The 13,807-nt window shown below is 46.7% G+C and overlaps 1 protein-coding gene across 3 annotated transcripts in view; it reads right to left on the bottom strand.

The window, feature by feature from the left end:
• The window catches only part of STPG1 (sperm tail PG-rich repeat containing 1), a 61,950-nt gene that overhangs the window by 26,186 nt on the left and 21,957 nt on the right, over positions 1 to 13,807 (bottom strand). For all 3 annotated transcript variants that reach the window (XM_042244563.2, XM_042244565.2, XM_042244564.2), the window contains 2 exons: positions 8,163 to 8,264; positions 3,116 to 3,286 (listed from right to left, as the gene is read on the bottom strand). In XM_042244563.2, coding sequence (XP_042100497.1) covers positions 3,116 to 3,286; positions 8,163 to 8,264 — 273 coding nt within the window. The remainder of the gene's footprint in view (positions 1 to 3,115; positions 3,287 to 8,162; positions 8,265 to 13,807) is intronic.

Raw genomic sequence — 13,807 nt, 5'->3', positions numbered from 1 at the left:
CTCTTCTGTAAATTGAAAATAAGAGAATCCACTTCCAGGTCCTTGTGAGTATGAAATCAACGAATACACAACTCTTAGAACAGAACACAGGCCATGAGAAGTGCTTCATCATCTCATCATCAGTATTATTTTCAGGCTCTGATTACCCTAGGAGAAGAGTGTCTGGAGCTATACTATCCCAAACAGAAGCTACCGGCCACATATAGCTATTGAACGCTGGACACATGGCTGGTCCACATGCAGACGGGCTGCAGGTATAAAATACATGCTGAATTTTAAAGATTTAATATTAGGGAAAGAATGTAAAACATTTAATTAGTAATTTTTATATTGATTAGATATTGAAATATCTTGAACATACGGGGTTAAATAGAATATATTATTAACACTAATTTTACCTGTTCCTTTTTTACTTTTAAATGTAGCTACCAGGAAAACAGCAGAGACATCACTCTGCCAACAAAGGTCCATATAGCCAAAGTTATGGTTTTTCCAGTGGTCATGTACGGATGTGAGAATTGGACCATAAACAAGGCTGAGCACTTAAGAATTGATGCTTTCTGATTGTGGTGCTGGAGAAGATTCTTGGGTGTCCCTTAGACTACAAGGAGATCAAACCAACCAATCTTAAAGGAAATCAACCCTGAATGTTCATTGGAAGGACTGCTGCTGAAACTGAAGCTTCAAACTTTGGTCACTTGATGTGAAGAGCCGACTCATTGGAAAAAACCCAGATGCTGGGAAAGATTGTAGGCAAAGGGAGAATGAAGGCGGCAGAGGACAAGAGGTTTAGATAGCATCACTGACTCAACAGACATGAATTTAAGCAAACTCTGGGGAATAATGGAGGACAGAGGAGCCTGGCGTGCTGCAGCCCACAGGGTTGCAAAAAGTCAGACACGACTCAGCAACTGAGGAACCCAAACAACTAGGGAAACAAATTACTTCTGTGGCTCCTGTTGTATTTCTTTTGGACAGTGCTGGCCTAACAGGCACTTATATTGCTTTGAGCACGTTATAATTGGTTGGATCCACTGAAGAAGGTGGGCAGGATCTTTGTAGTTGGAAAAATAACCATTATCTATAAGTACCATAAAAGAAAAAGGAGATTTAAACTGAAGCATTCTAAGACCAAAATATTTGGAAATTATAGCTTAATAATGTAACTGCCTTATGTGCAATTCATGTCTTAGGTATTTCAGAGTGCTTTCATATTGTGCTCTCATCTACTTCTGATAATAACCCTGTTGGGCAAATATCATTAATTCCATTTTACAACTGAAACCTGAGAGGGATCTTGACTTCCCCAAAGACAGTTCTACTGATTTCTGTGTATTGTGGAATCCTCATGCGCCAGGGGCTGTGCTAAATAAGCACTAGGCCTAGGCTACCTGGTTTAATAGCATTAGGGAGTGGACGTGAAACCCCACTTTGCGTGTGTTCCAACTAAGTTACTTCAGTTGTGTCTGACTCTTTTCAACCCTATGGGCTGTAGCCCACCAGGCTCCACTGACCAAGGCATTCTCCAGGTAAGAATACTAGAGAGGGTTGCCGTGCCCTCCTCCAGGGGATCTTCCTGATCCAGGGATCGAACCCATGTTTCCTACATCTCCTGCACTGGCAAGTGGGTTCTTTACCACTAGTGCCACATGGGAGGGCATAGCCCCATAACCCCACTTTACAGATCAATAAACTGAGTCCTGAAAGGTTAATGGACTTGCCCAAAGCCACACACACGTAGAAAATGGCAGAGTCAAGATCTGAACCCAAGCCCATCTCTCACCCATTAACCACACTGTTCTGCTTAAGCAACTACAAAGTGATGGGAACTAGAGACGCACTGAAAGGGAAAGTAGTTCGGTCGTGCCCGACTCTTTGCGACCCCATGGACTACACAGTCCAGGGAATCCACCAGGCCAGAATACTGGAGCGGGCAGCCTCTCCCTTCTCCAGGGAATCTTCCCAACCCAGGGATCTAACCCGGGTCTTCTGCATTGCACGCGGATTCTTTACCAGTTGAGCCACAAGGGAAGCCCAAGAATACTGGAGTGGGTAGCCTATCCCTTCTCCAGCAGATCTTCCCGACCTAGGAATGTAACTGGGGTCTCCTGCATTGCAGGCAGATTCTTTACCAACTGAACTATCAGGGAAGCCCTGGAGAAGCACTACTGTTAAAGGAACCAGTTTTCCGATATGGAAAGATATAAGTTTATTTTCCCTGTAACAATCTAAAAAGTAAGTGAATAATACAATCACTGTTACAGATGAGAAAACCGTCCCAGAAAGTTATGTGATAGGTTGTTGTTTAGTTGCTAAGTTGTGTCCAACCCCATGGACTGCAGCATGCCAGGCTTCCCTGTCCTTCACTGTCTCTTGGAGTTTGCTCAGATTCATGTCCACTGAGTCAGTGATGCTATCTAACAATCTCATATTCTGTAGTCCCCTTCTCCTTTTGGCTTCAATCTTTCCCACCATCAGTCTTTTCTAATAAGTCGGCTCTTTGCATCAGGTGGCCAAAGTATTAAAGCTTCAGCTTCAGCAACAGTCCTTCCAATGAATATTCAGAGTTGATTTCCTTTAGAATTGACTGGTTCAACCTCCTTGCTGTCCAAGGGACTCTCAAGAGTTTTTTCCAACACCACAATTGGAAAGCATCAATCCTTTGGCACTCAGCCTTACTTATGGTCCAACTCTCACATCCGTATACAACTACTGGAAAAACCACAGCTTTGACTCTATGGACCTTTGTTGATAAACTGAAGTCTCTGCTTTTTAATACACTGTCTAGGTTTATCATATTAGCTTACCTTCCAAGGAGCAAGCATCTTTTAATTTCATGTCTGTGATAGGAGCGACTACAGTAAGAGTTTTCCAGGGCAGAGGTTTTTCCACAGCTCCATACTGACCTCCGTGTTGCCCACAGCTTTCCCTGGGTTCAGAAAATTCCCTATGAGAGCCTTGCACGGCTTCGTGTAGCCACTGCATAGTCAACAAATGCTAGCTAACTTACCAGTTAGGTTAAAGGCTATTTTCCAAAGCTCCCCACATCCCTTCTTCTATTTTTAGTAAACCATTCACTCAATATATGTCTAAGAAGCATAAGAAGTGTTCTTACATTGTACTGGTTTGGTGCTGGGGTTTCATATTTGAGCACTTTCTCACAGCTTGGCAACTGGAACATGCTGGAACAGGAATTGCTGAAGTCTTTCTTTGAAACAAGATGAGATGGGATAGTGTACGCGTTAGCTGCCGGGTATTTAGAAACGATGGTGTCCAGTCGGGCACACTGCGAGGAGAAAGTCAAAGGAATCCACATCATCGTGTATCTTATGGCTTCCAAGGACAGGTATCAGAAAGATGGTGCTCAGCACCAGGTCTAAAAACATTTCATAAAAGGTGAAACCCTGGCAGATAACACAGATAAAATGACCTCGGGCTTTGAGGATTTGGTCTTGGAAAATGCAAGTTCAGGCATGTATTAACTTCTGTAAACTAACTCGAATTATTCATCTTATGTTTGGGACTTGGCAAAAGTAATTTTGCCATAAAAGCATTTCCACCCAATCCCGTTTCAGGCCACTTACACTTGACTCATCAGCTGGTGGGTGATTTATATGATGGGAAGCTTTCTGCTTTCTTCTTCCAACCTTGGTTTTTCCTTTGAGTGAAACTCTCACTTCTTGTTTCTAAGGTTAAATAATCTGAATTTCCTAAATAAGAAGTTTGCTTCTCGCGCCTGAGAGGTCCCAGGGCTTGCCTCCTACCTATGCCTCCCATCCCCCACCAAGCCACTGATTTCATAAAACCTCACAATTTTTTTTTCCTGCTGTTTCAACAGAAACCAATCCTACTCCTTCCAGAAAGCCATGATTAACTATTTTCAGTTAAAAAAACAAACAGAATCAATGTTTGCCAAATGAAAAGGGACAAAAGCCATAAAAACTAGGTGATAACATCACCTTACCCTGGGATAGTATGGTAAGTATTGAAGTCTGATTTAAAAAAAACAACAACTTGTTTTTTCATTATTTTATGGTTAAAAGCTTGAGAAAATTGCCCTTGGTTTCCTCCACTTGACAGGGGTCAATAACCACACAAACACAGAAAGCAGAGGAGGCTGGGAAGGCCTGAGCAGCCCAGCTGACTCCTCTCTGTGCATGCCGGCCATGCTTCTCGCCATCTGGGTCATGGGCCACCACCTGCCACCAGAAGCAGGGCTGCTCTGTCCAGCGTCCGGCCTGGGCTCGAGTCCCAGTTCTGCCTCCTCCTACTTGCAAGGATCCATCGATGTTTCCAGGAGTAAGGTCACCCCAGCCTTGGACTCACTTTAGCTGTGCATTTGGGGCAATAGTTAACTGAGTACTTTGCGGGGGATGTTCCATCGAATCCGAATGACAAGCCTGGCTCGAGGAAATTATGATTATCCCCGCTTTACAGACGAGGACCCCAAACTTCCTCAGCTAGCGAAGTGGTGGAACCTCCACGAGACGATACGGATCAGACACCCATTCCGAGGAAGAGTGGGCTGAGAGGAGTCACAGCCACGTGTTCTCGGCTACAAGATGAGCAGCTGATACATGCCTATGGGAAGTTTTAGCTCAGGAAGAATCACTATCTGAAACCGCCTGTGCTCATCGGTACAGACACACCTCTGCTCTCCTGCTAACTTCCAGAGAAGAAGGGTGCAAGGTCAGACCATCCTCAGTGCTGCTGCGTGTAGCGTGTCTCTCCTGAGTCGCCAAAAGACTGGGCAAAGCGTGTTTTGCTAAAGCGCTATTTCCCTGAAGTGAAAGCAATACATTGTAGTCAAAGTTTGAATGGAAGAGCCTGCCGCTGTTGTTCCCCATTTGGATGTTGCTGCTCACATTCCCTTATTGAGCCTACATCTTCGTAAGCTTTTTGGCAGCTTATATATTGAACACTTCAGTTTCATGGTCGAGAGAGGATCAGAGCCCATGGATACTGACAACTGCTTTGTCTGTTTTCTTTTGTCTTTTCCCATGACTGTATCTATTGCCTCATCTTGATTTACAAGCAACATCTAGCAAACCTACAAAAATAAGCGTTTTGCGGTTTATCTAGGAATAATACAGAAAACATTGCTGCTGGTTTTGGTGAAGAAAATCAATTTTGTATAGTTTATTTCAACTTAAATAAAATGTGAGTTTTGTTTAAAGTTCAGGTACATTTTTTTTGGTGGGGACAAAACAGATTCTTGTGGTAAATTATCTTTCCAAAAATATTTTTCACCTTCACAATTGAAGATAAATTTGTTTTGTTTTGTGTTTTGGTAGGTGGTTTACTACTAGGGAAATTTAAAAATCCATTTTAATTGTGAAATTATTAAATGTAAGATTTATCTAACTTTTAAAATATTATATGTTGTAGGACCCCTGAAAAAAAAAAAATAAACAAAGCACTATTTTCCAAAGTGTGTTCCTTGGCCTTCCAGTTCTATGAGATAAGGTTGCGTTGGTGGCAGCAGCAGCAGCAGCAGGGAGATAGTTCCAGGGTCAAATAAGCTTGAGAAGCCTCACACCATTCTGAAGATTCATAACACACACTGGAGTAGAGCATGCACTGAGAAGGCCGGCAATAAAGAAATCTGCCTGTGTTGAAACAGCCATTCCCAAATTTCTTCCATCATAGGATCTTCTTGGCTTAGAATACCTACTAACATTCTCTTTAGGAAAAACTGCTCCAAAAAATTCCCATCTGAGGCAAAGTTTCATCAATCATCACAAGAGAATTAGTCTGAGTCTAGCTGAAATGACACTCACTCATCAGCCTACGCCTTGGCTTTCTTTTAATTGCCAGGCCTCCGGTCTCCAACCTAGCCACATGCTGGCATTCATGAACCTCTCTCCAGCACATAACAGCCTTTCCAGAGACACTGAAGACTCCGCACATATACAGAAAAGCCATGGAAATACCCAGCCGCCCCCCCCCCCCACACACACACACCTGCCTCATTTGACTTCCTACCCAGTCCTGTGAATAATTCTGGAACAAAGCTGTGGAGTATAGTCATGAAGCTCTCCAGATTATTTGAATTTAGAGGGAGGACAGGTCCTCTCAAAAGGCTGGGTGCAGTTGCTCCAATAGTCATCCAGAAGTTTCTAAAATGTACTGACCCACAGCATTTTTTGGTCAGCGCCACCGGGAGTCACGCTTCTGACGGCCACACCAGCATCAGTAAGGCGGACCTTTCTCTGATGTGGTGGTGGCTGTTTTTAGTCACTAAGTCGTGTCTGACCCTTTTGTGACCGCATGGACTGTAGCCTGCCAGACTCCTCTGTCCATGGGATTTCTCAGGCAAGAACACTGGAGTGGGTTGCCGTTTCCTCCTTCAGGGGATCCTCCCGATCCAGGCATCACACCTGAATCACTTAAACTGCAGGTGGATTCTTTACCGCTGAGCCACAGGGAAGCCCTTTCTGATGGGGGCTGCTCTCAATCCCTCTAGGGTCCAGGATCTGGAAACAAAAGCCGCTAAATGTGAAAGGCACAAAAGAAGGGGTGGAGGAATGAAATTGGCGACCAGTTCTGGAAGGAACTAGGCGAAACGTGGGAAGCTCCTGATAGAGCTCCACTTAGGGCCCCTGCCCGAGGATACAGGGACTCATGTGTTTAGAAACATAAATATCAACCCCTATATCCGTCACAGCAGGAAGAAGAAGCCTCAACAGCTCAGCGTCTTTGGGGTTTGGTCTGAATTTGGTAAAGACCTGATTAGATCCTGTCACACACAGATCTGCCCTTGGGCCCCTTCTCCTCCAGACGGCCCAGCCTGGTCATTTGGAAAGTTACTGCACGTACAGCCTAGCAGGGAATTGATGGTGTGCTCTGATTCAGCACCTGCTCTGGCACCAGGGAGGAGTGGGCATTGCCACTATTTGGCAAAGCTCTCAGAGAGAAAACCTAGGTGTTGCAGGAAGTATTGTTTGTGACTCAGGTGGCAACAATCATAACACTGAACATGTTTATAAGGCTCTGCAGTTTCAAAGACTATTTCAATCATTGCAACGTCAATTTGCCCAGGGCCTCTGGGGAGTCTTCACTCTGTGAGGCAACTGGGACACAGAGGGTGACGTGCTTGAGGTCACATCGAGGTTGAACCCAGAGCTGAGTCAGGATCAGGTCTTAAGTCTTGTCTCTAGTGCCAGGCCATTGTGAGAGGGCATGTCTTTGGCCCATTGCTTTGTAGTCTCGTTACTCACAGGGCTGGAGGTAGATGTGCGGCTGATTTGTGAACTGGCTCGGGGCTTGTGCAGCCCGAACATCTTAGCTGGTGAGGAGTTAACTCCCAAATCGGTTTGCTCCTTGAGCATTCAGCTCGGTCAAGCTCGAATTCCAATGAGTGGCTGCATTCAGTGTGACTTAAATGGTCTCTTTGTGTATGTGTGCGAGTGTTTTAAATCTATTCCAGTGTCAAGTATCATAATACATGTTTGCAAGAGATTATTATAACTCTTAAAGGGACAGATGGCACAGGCATCTTATTGATGCTGGAGTTTGGATTTGCTTTCTTTTTCACTTTCCTACCTCAGAGAGTCTTACCCTACTTTGACTCCCCTTGTCGTATCTATTTTATCTTATCAACAGATAGATGTTCAAATAAAGACTATCCTTGCCCAGGTCAGGTCAGAGACACTGGCACTTCATTTAGCTACTTGAGGTTTGGAGCCATCCACAAAGATAAAGACCCACATCTTACAAAGAAGAGAAATGGAGAGGAGAGGAATATTCCTAAATTCCCGGCCTGCTGTCTGCTTTCTTTTAGGTCCCGTCAGATTTCTCAATAACTCGAATAACCCAGTTAGACTAAGAGGTGTAAAAAGTCCTGCTAGGGCAAGATGTATCATAAGAATTTTGTCTCGGTTTAGGAGTCCACTCCATGCTGACAAAATTGATTTTGGATGATCAGGTTCTGAATATGCTTCTAGCTTCTCTTCCCACTCAGGGAGTGGGTAGCAGTGGGGGAAAAAAATTACTTAGAGATCTAGGCTCCAGTTTACCTGCATGAAACCTGGGCAGACCATTACTCTCCTAATTAGAACCACAGGTCTGTGGAGAAAAGGGCCCGGATGTCCAATATGTGATTAAGGAAGGAAGCAAAGTACTGAGCAGTTAGTGCCCTTATTCAGAGAAGGGGCTCTCACCATAGAAGGGAAAGTGCATGTCCCTTTCTTGGACAATGACACGCTGTCGATCACAGGGGACTGGTGAATGACGTTGTAGAACCCCGGGCCTGGGATATCATCCTGAAAGGGAAGGGAGCATGGTGTCATCGCAAGACTTTCCATTCCACGGTGCTTTTCTGCAAGTTTTACATCCATTAACCCTAAGCTTCATTGGAATCCTCCCAGACAGGCGGAGATGCTACCTCCCGGATGACAGCCCAGCTCCACCAATTCCTGACCTGCCCCGTCACCATCGCAGTTCACAAGTGCTGGGGCCGGGACTCCAGCTCAGGTCTGGGACCGGCCCCCTGCCTGCCCCCTCCCCAACCAATCACAGCCCTTGTTCTTTCCACTATTCTGTACTGCATTCTAGCAGGATGCTATGGTTTCTTCGTGCCAATAGAGGCACGAGCAGAAAAACGGATCCTGAGTACATCGGCGCTGTGCAGGTCAGCGTGGGCTGAACTGGGTCTGCCAAATCCGGGGCGAGAGAAGGGTGACCGATTTCACGTTCACCACACCCCACCTGACTCAGCTTCCTCCCCAGCCTTTCAAAGGAGAAACCAGGGAGTGTTTCTGTTTATAAAGCAAAGCGAAACGAAAACCACCTTCATTCCAAACAAGACCATCTCTAACTCTCAGACAAAAAGAGGTGGGCTCATGGGGCTCAAGTGCTCAGTGATGTGGGTGTGTTAGACAGAAACAAACAAAAGCTTGATTTCTAAGCTCATTTCTGCTGCTGCAGTTAATTGGGTTTGCATCTCATTTCCTGGGCTGGTTACCAGGGGGAGGTAAATGTTGACAGAAGTTGGCGAAGAAAGCGACATGAAACAACAAGGATGCTCCTCTGTCTCGAGGGTTTACTGGGTGCCTCCTTGGTGCCAGGAGCTTTTCAAAGGTTGTCCCATTTAATCCTCCAATGAGAAAGGGATGCCCCCATTTTATAGATGGAGACACTGAGGCCCATGGAGATGAACTTGCCCCAGGGTCCCACTGCGTCAGTGGCAGCACCTGAATTCAGTGTTATGTGACGGTGTATAGCTTTTTGCAGTAGAAATACTATCGGGTCCATTATAACGAAAGTGAGGCCCAGAGATGTTGGGGCCACAGCTAATAGACGGGGAAGCATAAGTTTAAACCTGAGCAGTCTGACTCTCCTCACTACCTCCAAGGTCTGCCACCCAGCTCCTCTTGGCCCCAGCCATCCCTACTGCCTTTCGCAGAGCAGAAAGAGAGCTCAAGTCTCCGTGGGGCCCTCCCCAGACTCTCCAGTCTGGATCCAGCCGTGTGTGATGATGGGTTAATATAAGGATATGGTCATCGGGGCTGTTAAGATTCTTCTGGGACTTCGCTGGTAGTCCAGTGGTTAAGAATCCACATTCCAGTGCAGGGGGTGTGGGTTCAATGCCTGGTTGGGGAACTAAGATTCCATGTGCCCTGGAGCAACTAGGTCCTCCTACCACAACTAGAGCCAGCGCTGCGCTGCAGAAGCCTGTACACCTCAGTGAGAGAAGCCCGGACGCCGCAACAAAGATGCAGAGTGTTCAAAAAGAACAGCAACAAAAACCAGAAACCACACACACAGAGCAGGTTCTCCTGTGCTGTTTTAAATGCAGTGAAGCCTTTGAGTCTTGCTCTGTCGAGGTGGGGGCAGGGAGGCTGACTCCTACCTTGCAGTGATGACGATTCCTAGTGGACAGAGAGGGGGCTGACTACTGGAGGGTGGCAGGGGGGATGGGGGGGAGATGAGGCAGGCTGCGGGGAGATGCGGCCCAACCAGAACCCTGGCCTGTGGGTGCGATGTGAGGGGCTACAAGAAGAGGAACAAGAAAGAGGCTTTTTCTAGGGGGCTGTTTGCAGGATGGACGTGTTTATTGATGGTCACTGCATGCCGGGCACTGTGCTAGACTCACTCACGCATTTAATCCCCACGTTAAAGATGAGAAGACAGAACCCAAAGGGATGAGGTTCAAGGTCATGAAGCTAGTAATGGTCAGAGCCTGAATCTGAATCCAGGAGAGTCTGCTCTTGACCATTAAGACCAACTAACTCTCAGATGAGTGTAGGATAAAATGTGCATGATAGAAGGAAAAACAGTCCCACTGAGTTTGGAATCAGGAATTCTAGCATCGCTGCTGGTGCTGTCTAAGTGATCTTGAACTCTCTAGACTTCAGTTTCCTCACATGTAAATTGAAGATACTGCACTAAATGCCTTTGGGTACCTTGCAGCTTCCGGAGTCCCTCCAGGGAGGGAAAGCTGAAACAGGAAATGTGATTTTTCTAGGTTCAAAGAAAAAAGAGTCTTGTACATCTCCAGACCCCAGTCTCCTGCCACACTCCCGATACCAGGATCAGCCAGCCCACAAGAATTTTCTGCCCACCTCTGTGAGTCTGAGGGGCTAGGGTTGCCAGCCAAAGCACAAGCCTTCAGGGCCGCTCCATCCCACCCTGCCCGGTCAAATGTGAATTTCAGATAAACAGCAAAACACTGTTTTAGTATGACTAGGGCCCAATCAATATTTGGGATACACTTGAAACACAAGCTGGAATCAAGATTGCCGGGAGAAATCTCAATAACCTCAGATATGCAGATGACACCACCATTATGGCAGAAAGTGAAGAGGAACTAAAAAGCCTCATTCAGAAAACGAAGATCATAGCATCTGGTCCCATCACTTCATGGGAAATAGATGGGGAAACAGTGGAAACAGTGTCAGACTTTATTTTTTGGGCTCCAAAATCACAGCAGATGGTGACTGCAGCCATGAAATTAAAAGACACTTACTCCTTGGAAGAAAAGTTATGAGCAACCTAGATAGCATATTCAAAAGCAGAGACATTACTTTGCCGACTAAGGTCCATCTAGTCAAGGCTATGGTTTTTCCTGTGGTCATGTATGGATGTGAGAGTTGGACTGTGAAGAAGGCTGAGCGCCAAAGAATTGATGCTTTTGAACTGTAGTGTTGGAGAAGACTCTTGAGAGTCCCTTGGACTGCAAGGAGATCCAACCAGTCCATTCTGAAGGAGATCAGCCCTGGGATTTCTTTGGAAGGAATGATGCTAAAGCTGAAACTCCAGTACTTTGGCCACCTCATGTGAAAAGTTGACTCATTGGAAAAGACTCTGATGCTGGGAGGGATTGGGGGCAGGAGGAGAAGGGGACGACAGAGGATGAGAGGGCTGGATGGCATCACTGACTCAATGGACATGAGTTTGAGCAAATTCTGGGAGTTGGTGATGGACAGGGAGGCCTGGCGTGCTGCGATTCATGGGATCACAAAGAGTCGGACATGACTCAGCAACTGAACTGAACTGAACTGAACTATACAAAACAGTTTGTTATTTATCTGAAATTCTAAATTAGTTAGGAATCCTGTATTTTTACTTGCTAAATCTGACAACCCTACTGGACCTTAATCATATTTTAATTGCACCACATTGCAAACTGGTTTGCGTCTCGGACAAATAGGATGAGAACTGTCATCTCTTACCCTGGAGGGAGAGCGTGCTCTTTGCACTTAGTGAATATCCTAGAAGGGGCCTCCAGGCAGCAGGTTGGCTGGTGGTGGCTCATGAGGGCGACTTAAATATTCAGAAACGTTGCTAGTGGTAGCTTGAAACTGACCAGGGTGGGGGTGTTTACACCACAGACATTGGCAAATGCTATACATAGGACTTTTCTTTGTGGAGGGGAGAGGTGGTTTGCCAAGACACCATCACCTGCACTCTACACTGAGTAGGTTTCCAGGCTGCCCAGAGGGAAAGGTCCGGCTGCAAAGAATTCAAGTGTTCTCCAGCAAATGTTAGAGGTGGCACACGGCCCCTGGGAAGGTAATGCCAGTCCAATCTTTCACCTCTGGGATAACAGTTCATGTGACTAACATTACAGGATGTGGATGAGTTCTGACCTCTCGGCATCTCCCAAACTCAGCCAGCCCTTGGCTTCTTGGCCAAGATGAAAACTAAGAAGGTGAAAATCCAGTAAGCCAATCCAATAAAATGGGTATATGGAGGGAGAAGGGAAGAGAACTGTTTATTTGAGCTCTACTGACTGCTTTTTGAGTGTTTGTTACAAGGGAAGATCTGGGCAAGGGGTACACCTGTTGTACCCTGGGTCTTCATCACAGCGTGAGGATTGAATGAGTCAATGGACATCCCATCAGCTTCATCATTACTAGTCCGCAATAGCCTCAGTGAAACTAGGACCTTCCCTCTGGGGTTAAAAGACCTTCAGAGTAAGGATGGAGTGAGAAATGCCAGGCCAATGTCCTCCCACCCCCCACCTAAGACACACAGGCAACATTGGGTGGAAATGCACTTTAAGCACCCTTTGGAAGGAGGGGCTTCCCAGGTGTCAAAGTGGTAAAGAATCCACCTGCCAACACAGGAGACAGAAGGGGGTTCGATCCCTGGGTCAGGAAGATCCCCTGGAGCAGGAAATGGCAAAGCACTCCAATATTCTTGCCTGGAGAATTCCAGGGACAGAGGAGCCTGGTGGTCTACAGTCCATGGGGTTGATAAGAGTCAGACATGACTGAGCGTGCACACACACAAGTCCCATGGGCAGCCTTAGCACTTGCCAAGGGCCAGACACAGATCAACGATCATTCAACCCTGGGACAGATTTAAAGAGGTGGTGAGGAGGAGGGGAAGAGAGGGAGCTGGGCATTGACCTCCTCACCCTAGAGGGTTTGGAGGGGTATGGGAGAGGCTAGTGACCCACATCCTGGAGCCAGTTACATTTGCACACAGCCTGGGTTCTTTAGTCTTGATTTCATAGGCTCTGTCCAACCAAGACTTTCAGGTTTGCAAACCCATTTCCAGATTGGAAAATGTGGTCTCTGCTGGATCACTGGCCGAAGCTCCCACTAGAGCTGCCTTTTGAGCCTTCAGGGATGTCTACCCTGTTTCGGTCAGCTTAGGGGTGGCTAGCTCGTGTTCTCAGGCGTGCACTAGATGAGCAGAAACTAGGCTTCTGCTGAAGGGCTGGAGGTATACAACCGGAGGACGACACACTGGGGGTGGAGACAGAGCCCTGGCCTGTGCTTAACCCACTGGCAAAACTGCTCAGAAATGTGGGTTCCTGAGGGAGCAAGCTCCTTTTACAAATGCCTCTGGTCTCAGGGTCTCGGCAAAGCATCCGTCTGCCTATTGACTTCATCGAAGGCTAGAAAGCCTTTTTACAGGCTCATGTGGCCACAGTGGCAAGGCAAGCACGGGCCAGCAGACAGGAGAGCCAGCGTCCGCCCCCAGGGCACATCCCCTCACTGGGCCTCCGTCTCCTCATCTGTGAACCTGCGAAGAGGCAAGTGCAGTGTCAAGACCTAGGGTTTGCACTCTGGGCCTCCACGAGGAGTCCAGGGAAAGGAGGCCCGAGTTGGCAGTGGCTTCAAGCAGCAACTCCCCACCCAGAGAAAGCCATAATTTGAGAAGATACGTGCAGCCCAAGGTTCACTGCAGCACTCCTTACAACAGTCAGGACACGGAAGCCAGCCAAGTGTCACTGACAGAGGGAGGGATAAAGAAGGAGTGGGCTACCTATATACACTGGAATACCACTCAGTCACGCAAAGGGACAAATTGGGTCATGTGCAGAGACATGCATGGACCTAGAGACTGTCAT

The sequence above is a fragment of the Ovis aries genome, chromosome 2 (genome assembly GCF_016772045.2).
Source record: "Ovis aries strain OAR_USU_Benz2616 breed Rambouillet chromosome 2, ARS-UI_Ramb_v3.0, whole genome shotgun sequence".
In the NCBI taxonomy this organism is placed as follows: Eukaryota; Metazoa; Chordata; class Mammalia; order Artiodactyla; family Bovidae; genus Ovis; species Ovis aries.
This window is presented reverse-complemented; position numbering and strand designations above follow the sequence as displayed.